The sequence below is a fragment of the Glycine soja genome, chromosome 6, assembly GCF_004193775.1.
Source record: "Glycine soja cultivar W05 chromosome 6, ASM419377v2, whole genome shotgun sequence".
NCBI classification, from domain to species: Eukaryota; Viridiplantae; Streptophyta; class Magnoliopsida; order Fabales; family Fabaceae; genus Glycine; species Glycine soja.
The window spans coordinates 9,837,028-9,863,675 of NC_041007.1; the positions used below are offsets into that span (position 1 = coordinate 9,837,028).

Consider the following 26,648-nt stretch of genomic DNA (forward strand, 5'->3'; position numbering starts at 1 on the left):
AAAGCTTTGGTGATGATGTCTGTTAATTGGTTGGCAGAAGAAATAGGAAGCAACTTGATAAGACCAGAGAGTAACTTTTCGCAGACAATATGACAATCAATCTCAATATATTTTATTCTTTCATGAAAAACAGGGTTGGCAACTATATGTAATGTTGATCTATTATCACAAAATAACAATGTTTGTTGCTAAAAAGGAATCCGAAGATCTTGAAGTAAAAAGGTTAACCACTGTAGTTCTCAAGTGACACTGGCAAAGGCTCTATATTCAACTTTAGAGGAGCTTCGAGAAACAATAGCTTACTTCTTGGATTTCCAAGAGATAAGAGAGGAACCAAGGTAAACTGAATATCCAGTGATGGATTTGTGAGTATCAATGCATCCAGCCCAATTAGAATCACCAACAGCTTTATTGTGTTATTAGCAAAAAAAAAGGCCTTAACCAGGAACAACCTTAAGGTACCTCAAAATTTTGAGTGCAACTTACTGATGAGCATCACTGGGGCTGGATACAAACTAGCTTAAATGTTGGATTGCAAAGGTTATGTCAGGTGGTCTAGTATTGGTAAGATAAATCAATCTTCCAATGAGTCTTCGAAAAGAAGATGCCTCTGATTCAGAAAGGGAAGTGCCAGATTGTTGATGTAGTATTTTACAGTAATCTATTGGAGTGGAGACAAGTTTTGAGCCAATTATATATGCATAATTAAGAATATCTAGTGTGTATTTTCTCTGACAAATACTAAAACCAGCAATACTGCGAGCAACTACAAATCCAAGGAAGAATTTAAGGTTGCCAAGATCCTTGATCTCAAAGGTAACATCTAGCTACATAGTGATGTGTTTGATTTCAGCAAGATCATTTCCAGAAAGGACTATGCCATCAACATAAACAACTAGAACAGTGATAGATGAACCTTGATGCATAGTAAAGAGAGAATAATCTGAAACAGATTGGTGATAGCCCTGTGAAATAAGAAAAGTAGACAATCTGGCATACCATTGTCTACTGGCCTGTTTAAGGTCATAGAGAGACCTTTGCAGCCGGCATACTTGGCCTGGTTTGGAAGCTTTCATTCTAGGGGGGAGCACCATATAGACTTCTTCATTGAGATCACCATGCAAAAATGCATTGTTAACATCTAGTTGCTTAAGGTGCCAATTTTGAGTTGCAGCTATGGCTAATAGTATTCTGACAATGGTGATCTTTGCAACTGGAGAAAGTGTCCAAGTAGTCTTGACCCTCAACTTGAGTATAGCCTTAAAATTTGATATGAGGGAGACAATTTATCATATGATAAAACAGAAGAGGGGGGATTTCTTATACCTGAAGAATGAGAGGTCATAGTTGATGCAAACTTGGTTTGGAAGTCAAAAAACCTTTTTGGTCTTGACTTTGGTCTATCAGATCTACGAAGTTGAGGTTGGTTCTCTACTGAAGATGATGTGTCATGAGTTGAAACATCAGATTCAACAGATGCAAAATGGGAAATAGATGATTCAGACTCACTATGAACTGACGTGGGAGGTTGTAATGGAGCAGGAGAATTATCATGGTAAATGAAAGGAGGATGTGATAAAAGATGAAGATCTGTAGTGACACTAGAATCATCAAAGTATGGAAAATAATCTTCATAAAAAACAACATTTCTAGAAATTTCAATGGCTCTAGTCTTAAGATTGAAGGTTATATAACCCTTTTTATGAGGTTTAAATCCAAGAAAGACACATGGTAAAGCTCTTGGGTCAAGTTTCTTTCTGTTTGATGTAATGGTACTGGTGCAACAAAGACAACCAAATACATGAAGTAAATTGATATCATAGGACTCATTATACAATCTTTGATATGGTGAATCATTAGCAAGAAAAGGTGTAGGTAAATAGTTAATAAGAATGACAACATGTAAAAGAGCATAAGACCAAAAAATAGATGATAAATTGGATTGAAAAAGAAGGGATCAGGTTATATTTAGCAAATACTGGTGCTTTCTTTCAACAATACCATTTTGTTGAGGAGTCTCAACATATGATGTTTAGTGCACAATACCAGTAGTAGCATAGAATTGATGCATGATAAATTCTGTTCCATTGTCCGACCTAATTATTTTCACTTTGGTTTCAAACTATCTCTCAACAAAAGCAACAAAAGTTTTCAACTGTTTTTGAGTTTCAGTTGTTGAGGTCATGGGAAAAACCCAAACAAATCTTGAAAAATCATCTACAATGGTTAAAAAATATTTGTGACCATGAATAGAAGTTACTAAGCAGGGCCCCCAAATATCAACATGTAGCAAAGAAAAAGGAGTGGAGGCATGAGAAGTACTCAAAGAGAGACAATTTTCTTTGTTTAGTCATATGACAAGTTTCACATACAAAATATTTAACAAAATTCAAGATAGAATAATGTTTCTGCATAATTTGCAACCTCTCATGAGAGGGGTGGCCTAATCTGAAATGTCATACATTTATGGACATTTTATTACAAGGGTGAGGTTTATTACAAGTGGAAATGGACTAAAAGACAATATTCACAAAACTGACACAAGTCATAGACCTTGATGGAATCTTCAATTTGTAAAGTCCATCCTTTGCATCAACTATACCACTCATCTTCTTGGTGATTATGTCTTGTATTAGACATTTGTCAACAGAAAAAATTAGTTGGCAACGAAGAAACGAAGCAAGCTTGGATATAGAGACCAAGTTGAAAGTAAAGTGTGGCAGATATAAGACATCATAGGGAAACAAGGAATTAGTAAGTTGTATTGTTCCTGAAAAAGTGGTTGTGGTTTGTTGGCCATTTGGAAGTTTAACTACAATGGGAATAATTTCTCTGTAGGATGCAAAATATTTCAAGGATGAAATGACATGATCAATGGCACCAGAATCAAAGATCCATGTCACTTGATCATGCTTGCTAACAACACAAAATAAGGGTAAAACATTACCTATAATGCAATGAGCTTTAGAAGAAAGTGTACCAAGTTGATTCATGTGATGAGAACCATTGTTTGAAGTTGAAGGCTACTATTGCAATAGATTTAGCAGAGTTTGATACTACTATGAAGTAAGCTTCAAGTCATTGGTTTGAGTTTCATGTGCTTGTTTATCAGTATTCTCAGAAGTGTTTACCTCTGTAACTATATTATTAATTGTAGCTCCTTGTGGTTTGTAGAATCAATGGCCAGGAGGGTAGCCATGTTTCCTATAACACTATTCAACAATGTGACCAGTGATATTGCAGTAGGTACATACTTTACCATTATTGAAATTGCCTCTGCCTGCAGAACTCCCTCTGCCAAAAGAGCCACAAGTGCTTGCTCTACCTCCTCTATTATTTGAAAAGTTTGTAGGATATCCATGTTTCTTAAAAAAATTCTCTACAATGTGATTATCCCTACTACAATAACTACAAGATACACTAGATCCTGAAGTTGAATTGGCTGCATTAATCATGCTCATATTTTCTAACAAGTTTGTTATACAAATTGTCTTTGTTGCTGAACTGCATAAGAAAATTCTTTAGCTATGGTAGGTAAAGGATCCATCATGAGAATGTTTGATCTAACATTGTTGTATTGGTCATTTAATCCTCTCAAAAATTGCATCACATGATCTTGCTTTTTTTCCTTTCCATTACACTAGTGAGAGCATCACAGGAACATTTTGGTGTGCATGTGCACATAGGATCAAGCCTGTAGCTTTCTAACTCGTCCCAAATCATGCACAATTTTGTAAAGTGATCAGTAATAGAATTGTCACCTTGCTTGATTGAGGCCATGTCTTGCTTCAATTATGAGATTCTCAACAAATCCCCTTGCAAATATCATGACTTCAAATCTTTCCATATATCATGAGCATTGTCCATCCACAATATACTCTGTAGTATTGAAGGTGAAACTGAGTGTACAAGCCATGACACAACCATATTGTTGCACCTTTTCCAAGTTGAATGAAGGTAATACGGGCTATGCACATAAGATGCTTGATCTTGAACCTGTGTTGCACTCATGATGAACACAATAGGATATGCGAAACAACACTAGTTGAAAATCATGAAAACGAAGAAGAAGGAAGATAGATCGAGTTGTACAACAAAGCTCTTCAGTTGAAGAGCTCTGATACCATCATGAAACTCGTGGAAGCCATAAGAGGCAAGAAAAGCTCAATATTTTGCAGAAGGAGTAACAAAAAACTCAAAGAGAAAGAGATGAAGAATATGATTCTCTCTATTGTGTTATTAATGATCATTGCAGTACAAGCTTATATACAATGATTAGTTGCTAACTGAATTAGGACAACTAACTAACTTTGAGTTGAAGCTAACCAACTACTCTCTAACACTAACTAACCAACTAACTATGTTTAGTTAACATAACTAGCTAGTGGTTAAGTACAATTTGTATATGCTAAGAAAGAGACAAATTGTATTCCCTACTGAGTGGCGTAAACTGCCAGCGGCCAAATTCTGCGGAATTATTTGTTGTGGTAATTTGGATTTGTTACTTCACAATCACAACTATGTATATGTCGTATGCTTTTCATTCTAACTCTGTTGTTTTTTTTGCTGAATTTTCCAACTGTGTTGTGTTCCACGTGAATGATGTGTTTTTTATTATTATTCATGGTTATGGTTCATTTATATATTATATTACTTTTATGGCACCCTTGCTCTATTTAAATATTTACTATTTAGGATTAGATGCTCGGTTCAGAGCGAAAAGAAGTAGAGGAAATTAGTTAATTATTTTAAGTAATTAGTTTTTTTAAAAAATTAATGATATGAATAAAATAGAAATGTTATATAATTTTTAAGTTATTTTTAGAAATTTTAATATCAAATTATTAAAGTAACCATTGATTTCCTTTTTTCTCTATTTCTTCTTTCCAAAGGTAGATTATATTAATAAACTCATCATTATTTGTTTTGTCCAAAATTCATCAAAGTAACGCTCAGCTTGATATATCATGATGTAGATTTGGGCCCAACCATTTGCCTGGCTCAAAAACTATCCCAATTAAGCCGATTGTTTATGAGGTCACTCGCTCTCTCGACCCACCCACACACATATCCTTAAAAAAGAATTTTTCTTATGAAAAACTATAAGAGGAAGGGATAATGAAAAACTAAACAATGAAAGAGATAATAATCCTCACTTTTTCTCTCCGGTGCTCTTCCTTCCTTCCTTCCTAATTTCATAAAAACAAACAGCCTAAAAGAGGAAGAGGTGAAGCAATTCATCAATGTAGATTATTTCATAATAAGAGGTTTGCTGTATTATGAGATTACTAAGCAATTTTTTGTATAAGTAAATAGTTTTCTTAACAAATGTACTTACCACACTTTGAAGTATTGATTCTCAATATTTTGTTTTTCATTTATATATATATATTCCTTAACATTGGATTCAAATGACAGAGCTTGAGCACCAATTCACCAAAGGAAAGAAAGCTTGTTCTGCAATTTGGGATTTGAACTCTGATGCTATAGCTGGTTTGGAAACTGCAAGTATAGACTGTGATGAAATAATGTGGTAGGAAATGCAAATGATAGTGTGTCTTGACAGTTGGCACGCCGAAGCATGATTGTTACCTCAACCAAAATTACTCAATTAGGGGAGGGCTACATCTAACTATACAGTTGGATTCTCAGCAAAATATTTATGTGGAAAGTTGGTTTAATAGGATACTTTTGCTTATTTTGGGGGTGTTTTCATTTGGTCAATTTTGTAGCACGTTCAATGGTTAATATATATGCCTTGAAAAATAAATATTGTACTCAACAAATTCCCTTCTCCTCTCTTCCTTTCCAAGCGGCCAAGGAGGCACCCCCTCCCCTAGGGACCATTTATTTTTTCTTTTCCTCAACCACTTGTAATATTTCTACTATTCAATTCATTATACTCCGTATTAACGATTTGCTAAAAAGAATATATGTGGAATTCTGAACACTTGGTTTTGTTTATATTTATTAGCCTCACGCAATGTCTTTTTAATAATGCAAAAAAATCCCCAAAAGATACAACATATTATTTTGCGATAAACTCAGGTGACAAGAATTGACAGAGAAAATAATTTGTTAACTAATATCACAGAGAAAAGAGAGAAGATGAAAACAGAACAGAAGAGAGCCAGAGAGCTAATATGTTTCACGAATCATGGTAAGAGCATGAGAGAGGGACATATATTGTTTTAGAAAAAGAAAATGGAAGTCTATTTTTTATTATTGGAAAAAATTTGCCCAACTAAAACCTTAAATAGATTAAGTTAAAACATCAGAAAATAAAGGTTAGACTAACTTAAAACTTATCCCAAAAAAACTGTATATAAAATAAAACTATTTTTAGTATTCCTTGTTTAATCAATGTGCGATATTTAGAAATTGCACAACACGTTCAACCCGTTAAGTTATAGGTAACCAAAGTGTATAGATAGAGAAATAAGGAGGTGAAAATGGTCACAGAATGTGTATGTGGTTCATTGGTATGGTATTGCATGGCCTGGCACGATTGCTTCAATCCTGGTCTTCCATTCGTGAAGGGAGGCAACTCCACGTGGCATTCCTTATAACCGGCATCCTAAACTCCTCCGTCGCCGTGGCAAATCGGCTTCTCCAGCTATACTCACGCTGCGGCCATCTCCACGATGCGTCCCACTTGTTCGACGAAATGCCCCAAACAAACTCTTTCTCTTGGAACTCCCTCGTCCAAGCCCACCTCAACTCAGGACACACCCACAATGCCCTCCACTTGTTCAATGCCATGCCTCGCAACACCCACTTCTCGTGGAACATGGTCGTTTCCGCGTTTGCCAAGTCCGGACACGTCCTACTAGCCCACTCTCTCTTCAATGACATGCCCTCAAAGAACAACCTTGTCTGGAATTCCATAATTCACAGTTATTCCTGACATGGGCATCCCAGGAAAGCGCTGTTCCTCTTCAAGAGCATGAACTCGGACCCTTCACAAGAAGTGCACCGTGATGCCTTTGTGCTGGCCACTTTTCTTGGCGCTTGTGCTGACTTGCTGGCTCTCGACTGTGGGAAGCAAGTCCATGCTCATGTTTTCGTTGATGGCATGGGGTTGGAGCTTGACAGGGTCTTGTGCAGCTCGCTGATTAACTTGTATGGGAAGTATGGTGATTTGGATAGTGCTGCTCGCGTTGAGAGTTTTGTGAGGGATGTGGACGAGTTCTCTTTGTCAGCTTTGATATCTGGTTATGCCAATGCCGGCAGAATGAGGGAGGCGAGAAGGGTTTTTGATAGTAAGGTTGATCCATGTTCTGTGCTATGGAATTCGATTATTTCAGGTTGTGTGTCCAATGGTGAGGAGATGGAAGCGGTGAATCTTTTCAGTGCAATGCTTAGGGATGGTGTTCGGGGAGATGCGTCTACTGTTGCTAATATTTTGAGTGTAGCCAGTGGTTTGCTTGTTGTTGAACTTGTTAAGCAAATCCATGTGTGCTTGTAAAGCTGGGGTGACTCATGATATAGTGGTTGCTAGTGCTCTGCTTGATGCCTACTCCAAATGTCAAAGCCCTTGTGAAGCTTGCAAGCTGTTTAGTGAGCTCAAAGATTATGATACCATTTTGCTTAATACTATGATCACTGTGTATTCTAATTGTGGAAGGATTGAAGATGCTAAGTTGATTTTTAGTAAAACCTTAATTTCATGGAATTCAATTCTAGTTGGCCTAACACAGAATGCATGTCTAAATGAAGCGTTGGATGTTTTTTGTTAGATGAATAAGCTGGACTTAAAAATGGACAAGTTTAGCTTTGCCAGTGTTATCAGTGCTTGTGGCAGCAAATCATCCCTTGAACTTGGTGAGCAGGTATTTGGTAATGCTATCACCATTGTGCCTGAATCTGACCCAGATAATTTCTATCTCCCTTGTCGATTTTTACTGTAAATATAGTTTTGTTGAGATAGGGCAAAAAGTTTTTGATGGAAAATACTGTAGTATCTAACTTTTTAGTAGACTTAAATGATCTACGCACTAGTTCAAAATGACTTTAAATCAAAAAAATAAGATGAATAATTTTTGCAGATAAAGCAAAAAATAAGTAAATAAGTTGGTTTATAAAATCCGTAAATCAAACCCATATAACTCGATTTTATTTTTTTTTTGCAAATTAACCCTATGTAGATCAAGAATTAAGAATTAAGTGGAGCAAAATTCAATTGTTCTAGGTTACGTGAATTAAGATTGTAGAAGATTCGTTTCCTCTTGTTCTTTTTTTTTTTAATTACTAGCGTGTGTTTTTATGAAAAGAAAATAAAAATTGTTGTAGAAAATATTTTAAATTTAAATTACTTAACAAATGGGCATAGGCTACGGTGGACTACTTTACTTTGTAAGTGGTCCATTATACACTTTTATTAACTCACCCTCAGAGATTAATCAATCAAGGTGCACAGTTTTAATATACATCATTTCTTACTGAAACTTCTCCCATTTTCTTCTTCTTTGTACTCTTCATCCCTCTCCCACAGCCTTCCATGGCCACTCTGCCGTTCTCCACCAGACATCACTCCCCCCCCCCCCCCCCCCCCGCCCCCCTCTTTTCTCAGTTTCTTCTTTGGAAGGAAAATAATATATATAGTAAGAAAGGGGATTACAAAAAGGTATAGTAAGACACTATACTCCATATGCGAAGCCTCCCAAGAATCATTATCCCAAAAAAAACCCTCTCTACAAAAAGCACCAAAGGCTACTCCCACTGTCCCTCCCTTCATGAACACAGTAAAGGATTAGTACACCATGTTGAGTAAAAAGTGCCCGACTTGGTGCCATTTTTGTACAGAAGCCATTGCCAAGATACATTTTTAATCCTAGCAATTATGTTTCGCATCACCACTGGCTCCCCTCTGAAGATCTTATTGTTTCTTGCTAACCATATATTCCAGCAAGTGGCATGCCAAAAAAGGTGTTTCATCCTGCGAGCCTTGAAGCTTCTAGCCATAGAAACAATTTGCGTATATAGCTGTTTGATATTCTGTGGACAAACAAAATCAATTCCCAGCCATTTGAAAATTTATTTCCAAATGCTTTCTGCAGTGGGGCAATGCAGGAATAGATGATTAAAATCCTCTATAGCACCTTGGCAGAAAGTGCATGATTGTTGTAGTTGCTGGAAAACAATACCACGTTTAGATAATTGCTCACAAGTTGGTAATCGGTTCAGCATCGAATTTGCCCATAATTATCAGATCAATCTCAAAATCCAAAATAACTCGACATGAATCAGCCAAGAAATTATACGCTGATGCCACCGAAAACAAGCCAGAAGGTTCGAGACTCCATATCCATTTATCTGTAGAATAAATCTGCGGTCTCACATTTTGAATAGTCTCCCAAAGTTCATAGATATCGCTTTTGTGGAAATTGACTCGCATGTCGGACATCATCTCGAAGCTCCTGAATATTGCCTTCAAAGCCCACAGATTAGCCATATCTGGATCTCCCACAATAATTGAATCATCTGCGTAGTGTAGCAGGGAGAACTGTACATTTTCTGCCACTTTAAAATCTTTAAAAAAACCCAATTCAGAGGCTCTGATAAACAAGCCTGCAAGGCCTTCTGCCACCACCAGGAATAGGAATGGAGCAAGGGAAGGCGCTGCCGGACGACGAAAGGTGGGAATGATGGCTACGGAGACGCCGTCGGAAGCGTCGGAAGAGGGGAGAGGAGGGAGATAAAGCGAGCGGAGAAAAGGGGTGGGACAGTGATGCCGCCGTCGGTTATCATCTCCGACGACAACGCACGGTGGGCAGCGGCGGAGGATGGGAGAGAGGGGGTGGAGAGCACGGAGAAGAGGAAAATGGGAGAAGTTTCAGTGGGGAGGGGTATACTAAAACTGTACACCTTGATTAATCATAGGGTGAGTTAATAATGTTTACACGGAAGCAATGGCCTAACAAATGTATATAATACAAATATGTTTAAATACTTGTAATTTAATATGGTTTATTTTTTGTTTTTGTAAAAAAAAAATTTTAAAGTTCGTAAAATGTGCTTTTTTATTTTTGATCTTTTAACTTTAAATTACTTAACAAATCTATCTAATCTAATACAAATAATAACCGAAAATAAATAGACAAGAGGAATGATAGAAGTTTTCTTTTAAGGACTGTTAAAACAGTCTAATATATCTGAATTTTATCTCATTAATTATTGTGATTACATAAGAATTAGAACAGTTGGTAAATTACATTATTCTTGCATAGTATGTACTATTATTAATAATTATTAAGGATGAGTTTGATTCGCTGAAAAATAAAAGATTAGATATTATACAAATATTTATTTAACTTTTGATATTTTGATTTAAAAAATGATCGAAGGATAATATAAAATAAAGAATGATGAATTGAATAAAAAATTTTATCATCGATGAGGACGGTCTTAGGTGCTGGCATTGGACACCGAGGATCATATGAAATGTTGTTTTTTCTCTTCTTACTCATTAATATTTCTTTATTTCAATTGTTAATTTATTCAAATGTTTTTATCGTCAATTTTTTTTCTTTTATTATACTTCTTCTTCTTTTTTTACCAACTCCAACAAAATTGTGTGTTTTTAATAAATCAAACGCACCATAACAATTACAAGAGTTACTACGGTCATTATGTTCATTAAATGTGTTAAAGGAGGATTATATAATAACTATGGTTGCTCTCCTCTATTCTATTCCGTGTAGCTTGTGACTTGTGTGCCAAATTAATAGAACCTCCTCTATTCTATTCTGTCTAATTTTCTAACAATAACACCTTGACCTAGAGCTTGTGGTATGATGGTATCAATATCAAGAAGGGTTGGAGCCGTACCCTTAAATTTGATGAAGCGTGTGATTCACTGTTTAATTTTGGAGTGCCTTCGATAGCTCTCAAATGTGCCTGTGGCTTGTAGTTGTGGGCGTGGCATTAGCATTTGCATGTACCCATTATTGAAGCAAGCGCAAGGTCCTTACCCTTCTCTTTCATGTTGCTCTCTCCTCCTAAACCACTGTTTATCTCAAAAATCCCTTAACTTTGTCAAAATCGTGCATGCCCACTTCCTCAAATTGGGACTTAACACCTACACATATTTGGGTAATCGCTGCCTCGACCTTTACTCTGAGTTCGGCCACATTAACGATGCACTGAAGGTGTTTGATGATATTTCCCACAAGAACTCCACTTCCTGGAACATTTGCCTAAAAGGGTTGCTCAAAAGTGGCCAGCCTGGCAAGGCCTGCCACATGTTTGATGCGATGCCTGTTAGAGATGTCGTTTCTTGGAATTCCATGATTTCGGGTTATGCTTCCTGTGGGTATTTAAGTCATGCCTTGGAGCTTTTTGTTGAAATGCAAGGCACCGGTGTGAGACCAAGTGGGTTTACTTTCTCCATTTTGATGTCACTCGTGTCAAGTTCCCCTCATGCTAAGCAGATTCACTGTAGGATGATCAGAAGTGGCGTGGATTTGGATAATGTAGTGCTTGGGAATTCGTTAATAAATATTTATGGGAAGCTTGGTCTTGTTGAATATGCTTTTGGTGTGATTATGATTATGAAGCAGTTTGATGTTATATCTTGGAACTCTTTGATCTGGGCCTGTCATAGTGCTGGACACCATGAGTTGGCATTAGAGCAGTTCTATCGGATGAGAGGTGCTGAGTTGTTACCTGATCAGTTTACGTGTTCAGTGTTGATGAGTGTCTGTTCTAACTTGCGAGACTTGGACAAGGGTAAGCAGGTTTTTGCCTTTTGTTTCAAGATGGGATTTATTTATAATAGCATTGTATCCAGTGCTGCTATTGACCTCTTTTCCAAATGCAACAGATTGGAGGATTCTGTCCGGCTATTTAAGAAACAAGATCAATGGGATTCACCTCTATGCAATTCCATGATTTCAAGTTTTGCTAGACACGATTTAGGGGAAAATGCTTTGCAACTTTTTGTGCTGACCTTGAGGAAGAATATCAGGCCAACAGAATACATGGTTAGCTCTCTCCTGAGTTCTGTTTCGATTTTCTTACCAGTTGAAGTGGGTAATCAAATCCATTCTTTGGTTCCTAAATTGGGTTTTGAGTCAGATGCAGTTGTTGCCAATTCACTTGTCGATATGTATGCTAAATTTGGGTTTATTGGTGATGCCTTGAATATCTTCAATGAAATGAAAATAAAAGATTTGGTATCATGGAACACTATAATGATGGGACTGACTTACTATGGCAGAGTGTCTTTGACCATGGACCTCTTCAGGGAATTATTGACTAGAGAAGGCATACTACCAGATCGAATAACACTTACTGCAGTTCTACTAGCATGCAACTATGGGTTATTGGTTGATGAAGGAATCAAAATATTTTCCTCAATGGAGATGGAATTCGGAGTAAAACCCGGAGAAGAACATTATGCATGTGTTGTGGAGATGTTGAGTAAAGCTGGTAAGCTCAAAGAAGCCATTGATATCATAGAAACAATGCCGTGTAGAACTACCTCTGACATTTGGAGGTCAATTCTTTCTGCATGTGCAATTTATGGAGACTTGCAAATTATAGAAGGAGTTGCAAAGAAAATAATGGATAGGGAATCACAGACATCCTTACCTTACTTGGTGTTGGCTCAAGCATATCAAATGAGGGGTAGATGGGATTCCATGGTTCGAATGAGGAAGGCTGTGGAAAATAGAGGTACTAAAGAGTTCATTGGACACAGTTGGATTGGAATAAGAAATAATGTGTACACTTTTGCGTCAAATCAATTACAGCATTATGGTGGCAAGGATCTATATCTGGTGTTGAATTTACTTGTCTGGGAGATGGAGACTGAAGGTTATGTCTAAAAATTTACTTGTATAGACCAAAAAAAAAGGAAAGAAAGTTGTAGCAGTTGGCAAGGAATATGAATGCTGAATTGAAGTGAGTTATAAACTAGACTGATAGTGCTAGGGGAGGGGGGAAGGAGGCAGAAAAAATATATAATTTAGCGGTTGCAATCTACAAATTATATCAATTCTTTATATTAGTTCTCAAGAAATTATTTGATTGTATCTACTATCTACCCTGAAAGAAATTATTAATGACACGATACATTTTTCTTCATTGTTGATACATCTCAGATCAGAATAGGTATAGTTTCAATATAATGTAATGTTGACTCGTTTTAAAGTAGATCAACAACAAATGATAGAATTTCTCATCATTTATGAAATAAATAGATGATATATTGAGGATTAAATAATGACTATATCAATTATTAAGAAAATGCATAAAATCAGTAAAACTTCCTTCTTTTTTTGTCTCTCCATGCATTCACCTCTCTGTCTCACGTCTTCGCCCATCATTGATTTTGGCTCATCCAGAAATATGATTTGGAGCAGAAAATTAGGGGCACATAGAGTTACCTTTCTACTGGGACAATCCTACGTTTTCCGGAAGAGCAAAGAGTGAGAATCATCTTTTGAATAACCCGCAATAAGGATCAATCCGGAAGGTGGCAACTCAATTTTTTGGTATCTTTACCATATTAAATTGTGTGGATAAACTATAAAGTTCTGTAATAACTAATAAATATGAATGGAACACTTTGGTGGCAACCATGCCTCCAAAATATCCTTAGGTAACAGAAGGATGGAGCAACCGCTTTCATGCAACACTGATATAGGCGGCATTCAACTTCTCACCATCTACGCTTTCAATAACAACAAATTAATAAAGCCAATTTAATAGGGATGATAAAAAGAGCAAAGCTAGTGCATGCTTTTTCAAAGGACATGTTTATCTGATCGTATTTCCGTAAAATTAGTATAACGCAAAACGGTAACCTTTGGAAGGAAATGAATTCAGTTTCACCCTTGATAACAACAAGGTTCCATTTGACAACCATGTGTTCTGTAGCACCCAAAAGATCAGGGAAAAATAGTCCACTTGACAAGCTCTTATCCTGTGCATAAAATTACATCCAAATTGTGTCACTAATAAATCATCATTTTAGTTTACTGTTGTTCGATATTTTTTTATTCTTTTTATTTAGTGCATTTTACATTTAATTTTTTCTTACTCATCTTTTTTAATAATGAAGTATGGGTGTGGTTTTTTCCCCATTCCAAAGTCTAAATTGTTTTTTTTTTTACTGAAAGTCTTATTTGTTGTTGTAATAATTATAGTGATGGAGATTTTAACAATTTTGATAAATGAAACAGGTAAATGTAACTAACCTAGCTAGACGTTAAACACAATTATTATGCAATTGGGTGACATCTATAATTGTAGATAAAATCTTGATATTTTTATCTACAATTATTGTTGCCAAATCACAATTTGAAACAATTTAACTGACAAGTAATTGTAACAAACACATATAGTCCTGTCCACACTTATTTGTAATAAATATCAATCAGTTGATAAATTCAACAGTAACACCCATTTCACATGCCATGTACTCTCACTTTCATTAATACAGATAGACCCACAACAAAACCACAAAAGAGATTAATCCAATCCAAAATCTGAACACGTAAGGAGCTACAATTTTTTTACAAAAACAAAGCAAAACTCCACATAATTTGGAAGTCAATATTGGCAATAGATGCCGGGTCAAGATGGTAATCCTGTTACCAGTTTCCTCATAGAGCTCCTCCATCGGCTTAGATACCCACGTGGATGAGGACATGAGGGGGCCCCACTCAAACCACCACCTCCCAGACAAGGTCTCCGTCTCTCTCACCCTTCCAGCTAAAGTGTTCTAAAAACAAAAACACTGATAATGTTTTTTAAAAATAATTTCACCCAAGTGACAAAACTCATTGTCAAGTAATATTTTTCTTTTGATTTTAGAGACAAAAAAATATATTTTTTTAAAATAATAAACAAGCAGGTCCATATTTTCTGATAAGAATAACAAATTATATTAATTTTAAGGAAAAAAAAAACATTTGATTCAATCACGATTTTCTTGATTCATCATTCAATCAACTTTATTTAAAAATAATTTGTACTACAATCAACTGGTCTAAGATTTTACATAAGAATAATCTTTCCATCTAGTGACTCCAGATCTAAATGTTCTCCGTAACACATCAATCCGTTCAGTCAAGATAGAATCTTTTTTATTTTCCATTTCAGCGTGTTCCTTTTCCATCAATAGCTCCAGATCGTCAAAATGTTTAACCTTCTGTAGCATTTTGTCAATCTAGATAACAAATAAGCAAAGAAAAAATAGTTAATCCCTCAAATGGATACCTGAACCAGAGAAATTCAGCAAGAGCTAGGAGTTGGAAGATGTAAAAAATCATGAACTAGGACCTGTGCTTCAATTATAGTTGCTACTAAATGTTCAATCTCTCTGTCTTCCTGGTCTGCCAACAACTTTGCTCGTGCAGCAGCAGCTCCAAGAGCAGTTGCAGTGGCAGCTCTTACACGCAGTGTCAAAGGTATTTCTGAAAGGGCAAGCTCAGATTAAAGGTGACATAAAGCAATACTCCATACACAATGTTTATCCACAAATATATATTAACAAACGATGCCCAAATATATATTTATTAGTGCAGTCCTTTTACCTATTCCCTTTTTCTCAATAGTTTTCCACATCATACTCAAGTTTTATAGTTCATTTTAATTAAGCAATCCTTGCCCTAAAATGGGTTGCTCGAAAAATCAAATAGGGAGACAATTTAAAGAAAAACTGGAAAGAGATAGAAAAGGAGCAGAATGCTCACTAGCTATGAAGGATCTCTCATAGCTCAAGCTTAGTGAAGGAAAACAAAATAGCATCATAATCCCATGTAACTCACACTTTCCCTTTTACATCAGATTCACCTTCTACGTCCTCTAACTAACTCTCAAAATCACATACTCCTTAACTTGGTGCTTTCTAACCAGTTTTTGGTGCTTTAGGCCTATGCAAATATACTTGCAGAAAGCCTTGGTTTTGACTTAGCTAATTGAGGAACATACCTTCTAGGAAATCAATCCAATCAAAATCCCTAAAATGCACTATCACAAGGTACTGGCTCAAACATTCATTTAACAAGGAACATGAAATCACCATTGAGTAATCATTGCCCTCCATAAGATGGTTTCCTAATTCAATGTCCAACTAATTAAACAACCTAACTTTACTGACAAATTAATCTAGTATTGTAAGTATTGAGAAGTGTAACGTGCAAAACAGCAGAAGTTATGAAGAAAAATGACGGACAAGATCACCATCATCATCATTATTTGTATAACTTGCATTTGAAGGAGCCAATAATTTTTTTTTCATGTATCTAGGAAACTAGACAAGTTTCGGGGGATGCAAATTTACTTAAAAATTATAGGATTTGTCAAAAGAATATCATCTTAATGTACACATACAATAGAAAATACCTGATAGAGAGGACCTCTCCATCTCTAAACCTTCTTCACCGTCAACATCAAATATCTCCCTTGGACACAAATCCTCATCACAAAGAGCTGAAACAGCCGCATCAGCTGCAGCAGCTGTGATATGAGGGTCAACCACATTAGAGATCAGTCCCACCTAATTCAAAACACCATGTCATACCAAGAGAGGTGAAAGCAAATAACTTTTGTGTTATTTTCCCTGGTCAATCAATATATACTAGAGATGTAACAGCAAAAGAAGCATCTGCACAGTGTGCACAGGCATGAGCCTTTCACAAAATATAGATACGTTATACCTAAGATAACCGTACAGCACGTCATAAAAAAGGGAAATGCAGCCAGATTTGAAAAATTATAACTTATAATCATAACAAAGGAAAAAAAATTCAAGATTATCTCTTACCTGATTCATTAGCGAACTGCTGGAATCTGAAAGGGAAGCAACACGCTGTCTTTTTGAAGGACTTTCCTTCACAGCATCTCCGTTCTGCTCATTTTCATTTGTAAACTCAGGAGATTGGTCCTTTGTCTTTGAAATCTCTTGGTTATCAGATGAAGATGATTGAACTTGTTTTGCATTGTTCACGATGCCATTAGCATCGTTAATGTTAACATTTCTGTGAGCAGGGCCCAACATGAGCTCCCCAAAGGGCAGCTCAATGAGTTTCGAGATACAATCAAGTTTGGTCTTGGTTTGAACACTTTGAGCAACAAGTTCCCAATCATCGCCATGCTTCAAAACAGATTCTAGAAGGAGAAGAGTTTCTGCCTCAGTCCAGACAGTGTCATGCTTACCACTATTTTCACTTGACTCACTCAATACAAAATCCTCCGTGGACCTTTTCTCCCCGTAATTCCCGCTTTTGAAACAATTAATACAAATAATGAAATTATCCTGCCATGATATATAAAGAATAGAATAACTACCAATAATACTAGTTTCAGAAATATACGCTTAAGTGGCCGAAAAAAGTCAGATAAATCTCCCCTATAAATATAACTTCAAACATGTTCTGTGACCATAGGGACATTAAATGAAATCAATAGACTCCATTTTTCCAGCAGATGAATAGATTATATGTGTTCCAAAATAATGTCAAAGATATGGCTTTACTAATTGTAATGCGAGGTAGAAAAAATTATACTCAATCCAGAGTATGTGAAATGAAAAATTATCATGCAATCATCCAAATCCCTCCCATATTCACTTCTATGAGCATTAAGTTCATCCTCTTCCCTCCCCTTCCAACCCCTATTATGCATACCAAGTAATATTTGTTTATCCGTAAGAATTAAAGACAGTACAAATGATTTACAATACTCATGCACCCTGCTTAACCAACGGAGCTAATAGACCGCCTTGGTACATACCAAATAACGTGATAGCACATAAAAATTAAAAAGCGTATTTTTTTTATAAAAAAAAAAAAAAAAACCTGTGTACATCGGTAATGTCCAGAACCACATTTGTGACCGCAAAGGCCACAGTTGCCCTCTTTCTGCCTAATCAAATCACCATAAACATCAGAGTACGACGCCAGCGGCGGCAATTTGAGAGAAGCCCCACTCGCATTCACCCCACTCTTCCCATTGCGAGGCAACAACATAGGCTTCAACGAATTCGGCGTCGCCGCGACACGAATCCCACCAGGGGCGCCTTCCTCGAGACGAACCTTGCGATGCTCCTCCTCCTCCTCCGCTGCGTCCGCACCGGAAGAAGGTTGCGCGGTGCCGTAGTTGATCAGACCCCAATGCTCCAAGAGGAGGAAGGCCTTGTGCAGGAACGTGACGTCGCCGACCAGCGACTTGCGCACCTCGGTGAAGGTGAGCCTCCTCGAGGGCTCTTCCCTGTACTTGTTGATGATGAAGTCTCGGTACTCTTTGTATATCTTAGGGGTTCGCGTTATTGAGTTTCCGTCGAAGTATTCCTTGAACGCTGTTCTCTCCGTTTCGTGGATTTCTTCCCACGCGAACCATCCTGCCAAAACGACGCCGCTTAGTTCAAACCAAATTAGGGTTCACAGAAAGAGAGAGAGAGAGAATGGTGAGTGCTTACTTACTTGAAGAGCTTGGGATGGTGTAGAGTTCGAGTTCGAAATCTGAATTAGGGTCTTTCGTCACTTCCATCATGTACTTCTCCCGCGTCGTTGGAAATTGAAATTACCAGGGACCGTCTAGGTTTTGTTCCGAATCACACAGATAACTGAATAAGATTATTTTTCTTTTCTTGTTTTTGTTTAGTTATTGGGCCATCTCGGTCAGCCTGACCTTTAGGCTATTTCCAACCTCTATTTTTCTACGTTCACGCCCTATAACTGTATTTTTTTTTTGACAAAAAATACTCTTGATAGAAACAAGTTTCCATTGGTTAAACTCTTTATTTATTTAAACTCTTTTTTGTAAATACTAGAATTACCTTTACCAAAGACAATGTTACTTTAGTTAAATAAAATTATTATGGGTGTTGAAACTCATCTTTGAACATTTAACATAAATTACATATTAAAAACTCCAACTCAAAACTATTGGTTGAGCTAAAACACTTTATATCATTTAATATACGGACTCAATGGATATTTACTAAAGAAAGAAAGTAACCTACATCAATTTGATTCAAACTATTATGTCATGTAAACAATTTTGCTAAAAAAATTGACAACAAACTAATTTACAAAAACCAAAATTGCTAAATTTTATAAATATAAAGGATCAAATTTGCAATAAATTATTTTCAAGGAACCAAAATTATACAACGGTGAAACTATAAGGATCAAAAGTAAATTTTAAATTAAATGATAATATAATAAATAATTTTCCATTTTAGAAAGCTAAAAAGGAAAAAAATAATTAAATTATAATGTTAGGCGAACGCCAACCTTGGTTGTCATATTTCCATTCTTTATCCCATGTTAATCATAGAAAATTCACATTATTTAACAATATAAAAATTTATCCAATAATAATAAAATATTAGAAAAAATGTGTCAATCAATTATTTAGCTTTAATTTTCGTCCGAAATAATAGTAGAAGATAACAACAATCTGGAATCCTACGTGGTCCCACGACAAGGATAACATCTTGAAAGGTTTTATTTGAAACTTTTAGCCACCTTCGTCTCATCATGCCCATGCCAATCCCCCACGAAAGACAATAAGTACGTGTGATGTGGTGAGTGGAACTTGGACATCTAGCCCCTCCTCCCACCATTATAACTCTTTCCTTCTTTGGCCCATTTGCTTCTAGTTCTAGCCCCTTCCTTTGTTAACTCTTTTGTTTATTCAGAAGAATGGCATCCTGGTTATTGGGAAGGTCGAGTAGGATCTTGATTCATCAACATCACCACCTTCACAAAAAGTACTTGCCTTTCTTGTTAGGACCATTTCTTAACCATAATAATAGCTCTTGTTCCTCTTTTCCATCAACTGAACCATTTAGGTGCCGTGATGCATTTCCGGGTAAGAACTCATCACCCACCCTCTTCCGATTCTCGCGTCATGAATCAACCAAAGCTGAGGCACAATTGGAATTGGAGCAAGATGTTGCCACCGAGGATGAGCCTAATCAGGTACGTGATTACTATGAGCCAAAGCGATACTTTTTTATGATTAATTTGTTTTCTTCTATAGACAATTCTATCTAAGACATGGGTTAGAGCACTTCTCGATCTTTTAAGTGGAGACTTAAATCTGGATTAGCTATTTTCCCGGGAATTATATGATTCTCCATGTTTTCTGGGAATTAAAAAAAAATTGATTCATCATTAAGAATTTTTAATAAATTTTTTAAGAATCAAAAGATTTATGTGATATTTTATTAGTAATTTTAATTATTTATTACATTAAATAATTTAATAAAAGTAAAATGAAGTTTTTATTATTGTAAAACAAAAATTTAATTTGGAAAAGTAAGATATGCACCCTTGTACGGGGATTTTTTTTGTGAAAATGTGAATTAAAAAGAATTCGCATGGATTATAGTTTTCAAGAAATATATTTTTAAAAAATGTGTATCAAATGTGAAAAATTAAGTTCTCCAAATTAAAATTAATAGGAAAGTGAAAATTGCTGGCCTGCCAATGTCCTCCTTAGAATTTTATTCTACTAGACCCAATCCGTCGGTAGCGTTAATTAAACTAAACCATAATTAACAAGTTATCATTACAAGTTGGTTGGGTTAAGAATCTATGAGACCGTTAAATTGATGGATCAATTCTTTAAGGTCGTTAATAATTAGCAATTTTTCACTTCAAATGAATATATATAACAAATCATTAAATAACAGTATACTCACCTTTAATTTAATACAAGTTTAATTTAGATTTAAGTTGGGCATCCACATATCTATACAAATTCATGTGAATTTATTGAGTATGGTGTAAGTGTTGTAAACCTCTTACTATTATGTTTAATTTTTCCAGATAAAAATAAATAAATTTATGTCAAAATTTTATAATAAGAGAAAAGAAATTATGTATTTATAATATAAAATTATTTTATATTACTATACAATCATAAATTATCATGTATATTAAGTTTATTAAATTTTATAATAAATAATTTAAAAACCATATTAATGATAATTTATAATTAGATGATAGTATAAAATTATTTTATATGCATCAACTTTAAACTTTTATAAAAATTAAAAAAATCTTATACTTTTCTTTTAATTTAAAATTTGTGTTTTTCTTCCTAACAAATCATGATGGTGTTTGAGTGATCATTTATATAATTAATTTTTGATTAAAATTGACTTTAAATAAATGACTTTTTAAAAATGTTTTTTATTTTAAAAAAGAGCTAGTAATAATTTGAGTATAATTTTTTAATCTGATATAAGCTATATAAAATTATTTTAACTTTTTAAAATCAATTTTAAATATAAAATTAATTTCTTAACGTAAAATTAAATATGTAAAGTTACATTAGTTAGTGTTTTAAAGTAATTTTAGATAAATCAACGTGAATGACGTACTAAATGCAGCCAAGGGGCGATCTGGTTGAACGGCTAATTATGGAATACAGATGAGGATCACAACTTGTGTATTTGATTTCATTTATTGTCTTTATAATCCATTGTACGGACATGATTAATGACTTGATGTTGATTTCACGTGTAAATCAAGACTCCTTCTGAACGTACGGTGGAAAAGGAAATTTAACTTTTTTCAGAAATTGCAAATTAAAAACGTTATTGGCACGATTGGATGAGAGGAAGCACGTTTGGATTAAAAAAAAACGAAAATAAGAACAATAAAATATTTTTCTTTTATTTGATAAGAGATAAAATAAAAGAAATGATTTTTATTAATAAAAATTAATTTTATTTCTTTTATTTTTATTCTACTTATTTATTTATTTTCTCTCTAACTTTTTTTTGTCTAACCTATCATAATATAAATTTTTATATTTAGTATGAATCTATTTTATATTATGAATTAGAAAACATAATTTTAAAGAATGATTTTTTTAATTAAACATTTATATATGTTTTTTCTCTCTCTATTTTAGATGTGTATTTCACATAATTTCCATAGTATTAAGTAAATTTTTTCTCTCTCGATCATTTCAAACTATAATTTTTATCTTCATATGTATACTTAACTTTTTTAACTGCTTATAGTTTAATGAGTAATAAAAAAATTTAATGAACGTGTATTATTAAAAAATTATACATTATTTATTTAGAAATTATCTTTGATTTAATTTTAATACAATTATAATAAAATTATTATATAAAATAATTTAAATATGAGTGTACATACAGAAGATAAAAATTACACGCTTGTAGGCAGCGATTCGTTTCGGGGTGAACCAACGGGTCCTTTTACAGAACCTGTAGATCTGTGGAAGTTTTTATTATATTTTTTTTATTACATCTTTACAATCTTCCTTTCCTTATCCAAGTAGAAAAGAAATATAAACCCCCATTAATTAATTAATTTATCATTCCACTGCCAGTTTCTTTCTGTAAATATTTTATTTTTGATTGATAAAGCAACGCATTATTTTAATCAAAACATAACTCGTGATACAAATTAAATTATGTTTTAAAGTATTATATTAAAAGGTTCACACGTGATAATACCTACTCCAAGGTATTATCCTTTCCCACTTCACTTTTTTTTTATAGTTTTAAACTAGTTCCTTACTATTACAAATTAATAAAAATACTAGATTAGAGTTTTAAAATATTTTGGTATGACTTTTTTTGACCGGATGCAACCTGGCTGGCGATAAGCATATATAAGCCATAAGCTGGAGTGATCTAAAACCTTGCAAATTGTCAAACTAAACTATCAAAATTATTAACGTCATTTATAATGAATATTTATTTATTTATTTCACCAAAAAATAATGAATCTCTATTTATTTAAATAAATAAATTTTAATATAAATTAACAAAATAAATCATTTATACTTTATATAAATAAGAAAACAAATGTGAATGATCCGAATAGTTTGAAGTGTACCTAACTATAAAACTAGGGTTGAATTAGCAGCGTGCTAGTTTGAAGTATACCTAATACCTGTCTGATTATATGCGGTGTGTATTTGACATAGACACGCAATGTGAAATCTCCAATAATATATGGTTATGAATATCATATTTTTCAACTTTTCATTATCATGCATAATCAACTAAAGACAATAGTAATACTTACCTAAAGTATTTTTGTCTTTAAAATAATAAAGTAGAGACATTTAAGCTATTAATTTAATTTAAAATATTCCATAATCTTAACCTACTACTTCATTTAAAAAAGAAAAAACAAACCCACTACTAAATCTTAATGATGAATATACAGTGAGTTCTTCTTGGGGAGGTCTTCGAGAAACTAAAAAGGATTCATTCCCAAATTCTTCCAATGGGTTAATGTTACCTTATTCCATGAGATTATTTAATTTTTCTTCTCACCGTGTCAGGTCATTGATTTTCCTGGAGGGAAAGTGGGATTTACTTCTGAAATGAGATTCATTTCTGAGTCTCCTGAGAAAAGGGTGCCCTGTTATCGTGTTCTTGATGACAATGGTGAGATCGTTAAATACAGCAACTATGTACAGGTATCTCACTACAGCACTGTTAGTAACCAAAACTTGATTTTAGCGCTGAAGTAAGTAATGTATTAATGTTATATTTTTCTAAAGAAGGTATTAGATAAAAAAAAAAAGAAGTAAATGTGCATAATATTCTAAAAGAGAAAAAAGGAAAACCGATAATTTGTTATTAGATTATAGTGTAAAGTTATTTAACATATATTGGCGGTGTATAACTATTAAACTCATTTTTAAAATGATAACATAAAATTGTTCGAACAATTTTTATTTTACAAGTAAAAAATTAGTAGAAAGATTTTATGTAAGGATGTAAAATTAATTTTTGTGATATAATGCACGAAACACATCACATGGGAACTTTATTAGTTAACTACCTATGGAGAATAATTGAACAGGTTAGCAAGGAAATGGGTGTGAAGATGTATTCTGACATGGTCACTCTTCAAACTATGGACAACATATTCTATGAAGTGCAGAGGCAAGGTAGAATTTCCTTCTACCTCACCCAAATGGGGGAAGAAGCAGTTAACATTGCATCTGCTGCTGCACTTGCTCCTGATGATATAATATTGCCTCAGGTTTGCCTACAATAGCACCTGGTCATGCATGTTCATTAGCCAGACACTTCAAATTCCCTTATGCTTCTATTAAAATTCAACTCCTTTTTATTTATTTATTTATTTATTATTATTATTATTATTATTGTGGATCTCTAATGACAAAACAGAAAAATTGAAAGTCCAAAACATTTCAGCTTCATGTAGCCTAACTTTTTCTTCACTGATAAATGAGCAAAATGAAAAGAAAAATAATGTAGCAATATATTCTCCAAAACACTGTTCCAAACTGGCACAAACTTTTTTTTACAGATCTGGCACGGACTTAATGAGAAGAAAACAGAAAATTTTGTGACTCTTCTCTTTTAATGAGCTCAACTTATGATTATGTAATTTTCTATAAACCTTAATCAATTATACAAAATGTGCTACAAAGAACATGTCACTAGGGAGAAATTATTACATAATTTAAAACACGGTCATGAGTCTTTTTTTTTTTTTGGAAGGAATGGTTGGCTAATTTTTATATGATACATAACTGAGTTTTACAACTTATCAATTATGTCATGTGAAGATTATCCGGAACCATAGTAGTAGTCTAGTAGTCTCAGAACATGTAATAATTTAGTTGTTAGCATCCACAAATGAACAAATCTATCTCCAGCTGATAGTTCTGATTTTTATAACACTCGCATACATGTTTGTTGATGATGAAAATGTGCATCGTGTTTTCACTGACAGTACCGGGAGCCTGGAGTTCTATTGTGGCGTGGTTTTACACTGCAACAATTTGTTCATCAATGCTTTGGAAACACACATGATTTTGGAAAAGGCAGGCAGATGCCAATACATTATGGGTCTAACCAGCACAATTACTTCACAGTGTCATCCCCCATTGCGTAAGGCATACATACCATAGCTAGAACAGGCTTAAATCATTGTAACTAATAATTAGACTGTTAATTGGTGACATGCTCTCTGAACAAGTTATTGTTGTTTGGCAAGAAATTCAGAACACAACTTCCTCAAGCTGTTGGAGCTGCTTATTCCCTTAAAATGGATGGGAAAAGTGCATGTGCAGTCACTTTTTGTGGGGATGGTGCCACCAGTGAGGTTAGTGGTGATAAACTATCTCTCTTAATTAACTAGTATAAAATGGAACACAATGATGCTTATTGCTATTATCTGACAACATCAAACATTGCAGGGAGATTTTCATGCTGCTATGAATTTTGCAGCAGTAATGGAGGCCCCTGTTGTTTTTATCTGTCGTAATAATGGATGGGCAATCAGTACACCTGTGGAAGACCAATTTCGAAGTACTCTTTCATTTCATTGTTTTTTGTCGCACTCTTATTCTTTTAGAAAAAATATTTTACTCCCTCCATACCCTTTTTGATATCTGATTAAGCTTTAGACACTATTTGGATAAACTTCTCAGTAAGTACTTTAGAAGTTAAAATTAGCTTATAAGTTGAAGTTATTTATTAACTTATGAAGAAACTTAATTCATTTTACCTTATTATTTTTTTCTTCTATAAATATTTATTCAGAAGTTTATCCCGTGTACTCTTTATTTGATCAAATCTATCAAGTTTTAAGTCTATTAGAAGTCCTAAAAACATATGTTAATTTTTCCTGTTTGGTTAGGTGATGGTATTGTAGTTAAGGGTAAAGCTTATGGCATCTGGAGCATCAGAGTAGATGGAAATGATGCTCTTGCTGTTTATAGTGCAGTTCACACTGCTAGAGAAATCGCTATAAAAGAAAAAAGGCCAGTTTTAATTGAGGTGCATCGAGCTCCCTTCATGCTAAGATGATCATTGTTTGATACCACATCATTTTAGTGTTCACCAATCTTATGCTAATTGTTATATAACCTTCAGGCTCTCACTTATAGAGTTGGACATCACTCTACATCTGATGATTCAACTAAGTACCGGGGAACTGATGAGATTGAATATTGGAAGATGGCAAGGAATCCAGTGAATAGATTCAAAAGATGGGTAGAAAGGAATGGTTGGTGGAGTGACAAGGATGAATTGGAGCTTAGAAGCAGTGTCAGGAAGCAGGTAAATTATTTAGCATATTGCAATTTAGTCCATCTTTGTACGCACATGACACACCAACTTGTTCAGTTGTTCTGACATTTTGTTTTTGGATTTTTGTTGCTTTTCTACAGTTAATGCATGCGATTCAGGTGGCAGAGAAAGCACAAAAACCTCCACTTCAGGACTTATTTAATGATGTCTATGACCAAATACCATCAAACCTTCAGGAGCAAGAGAGACTAATTAGAAAAACCATCGAGAAGCATCCCAAAGACTACCCTTCTGATGTTCCTTTGTAGATATTGCCAATTCAAACAAGAAATTGTACTAAATCTTACAATCAAAATATAAAATAAAGGGATTGGATGCCCTGTTCTTATCTTTTATTTTGATCCTTTCTATGCTATTCACCATTAAACTAGTTCCACAAAAATCTTACCTACAAGTAACATTTCAATGTAACATTTAGCCCTTGGAATCAAGTTTGAAACCAAAAAAACTTGAAACAAGATAAGTTCACAGATCAATAAAAAATGCACATACTATTCCCATTAAAGATATACTTATCATTCATCAAGAAGCTGATAAACTTGGGTAGTACATGCGC

General features: G+C 34.4%; 3 protein-coding genes and 1 pseudogene across 3 annotated transcripts; 3 read left to right on the forward strand and 1 right to left on the reverse strand.

The window, feature by feature from the left end:
- The first annotated feature begins 6,002 nt into the window (after positions 1 to 6,002).
- LOC114414318 lies at positions 6,003 to 7,968 on the forward strand (annotated as a pseudogene).
- Positions 7,969 to 10,587: 2,619 nt separating this feature from the next.
- Positions 10,588 to 13,089, forward strand: LOC114415470 (pentatricopeptide repeat-containing protein At1g43980, mitochondrial-like). The gene has a single exon (XM_028380164.1). It carries the CDS (start codon positions 10,938 to 10,940, stop codon positions 12,828 to 12,830), a length of 1,893 nt encoding a protein of 630 aa, XP_028235965.1. The 5' UTR covers positions 10,588 to 10,937; the 3' UTR covers positions 12,831 to 13,089.
- A 1,274-nt stretch (positions 13,090 to 14,363) lies between these two features.
- Positions 14,364 to 18,579, reverse strand: LOC114415471 (SWI/SNF complex subunit SWI3A-like). Its single transcript, XM_028380165.1, has 6 exons — positions 18,435 to 18,579; positions 17,811 to 18,352; positions 16,778 to 17,269; positions 16,357 to 16,510; positions 15,292 to 15,425; positions 14,364 to 15,178 (listed from the first exon to the last, which is right to left on the reverse strand). Exons 1-6 carry the CDS (start codon positions 18,502 to 18,504, stop codon positions 14,999 to 15,001), a joined length of 1,572 nt encoding a protein of 523 aa, XP_028235966.1. The 5' UTR covers positions 18,505 to 18,579; the 3' UTR covers positions 14,364 to 14,998.
- Positions 18,580 to 19,494: 915 nt separating this feature from the next.
- Positions 19,495 to 26,427, forward strand: LOC114415472 (2-oxoisovalerate dehydrogenase subunit alpha 2, mitochondrial-like). Its single transcript, XM_028380166.1, has 9 exons — positions 19,495 to 19,940; positions 23,302 to 23,439; positions 23,829 to 24,011; positions 24,732 to 24,889; positions 25,004 to 25,103; positions 25,198 to 25,309; positions 25,641 to 25,780; positions 25,877 to 26,062; positions 26,173 to 26,427. The coding sequence occupies exons 1-9, from the start codon at positions 19,662 to 19,664 to the stop codon at positions 26,338 to 26,340; spliced, it is 1,464 nt and encodes a 487-aa protein (XP_028235967.1). The 5' UTR covers positions 19,495 to 19,661; the 3' UTR covers positions 26,341 to 26,427.
- Positions 26,428 to 26,648: the final 221 nt, after the last annotated feature.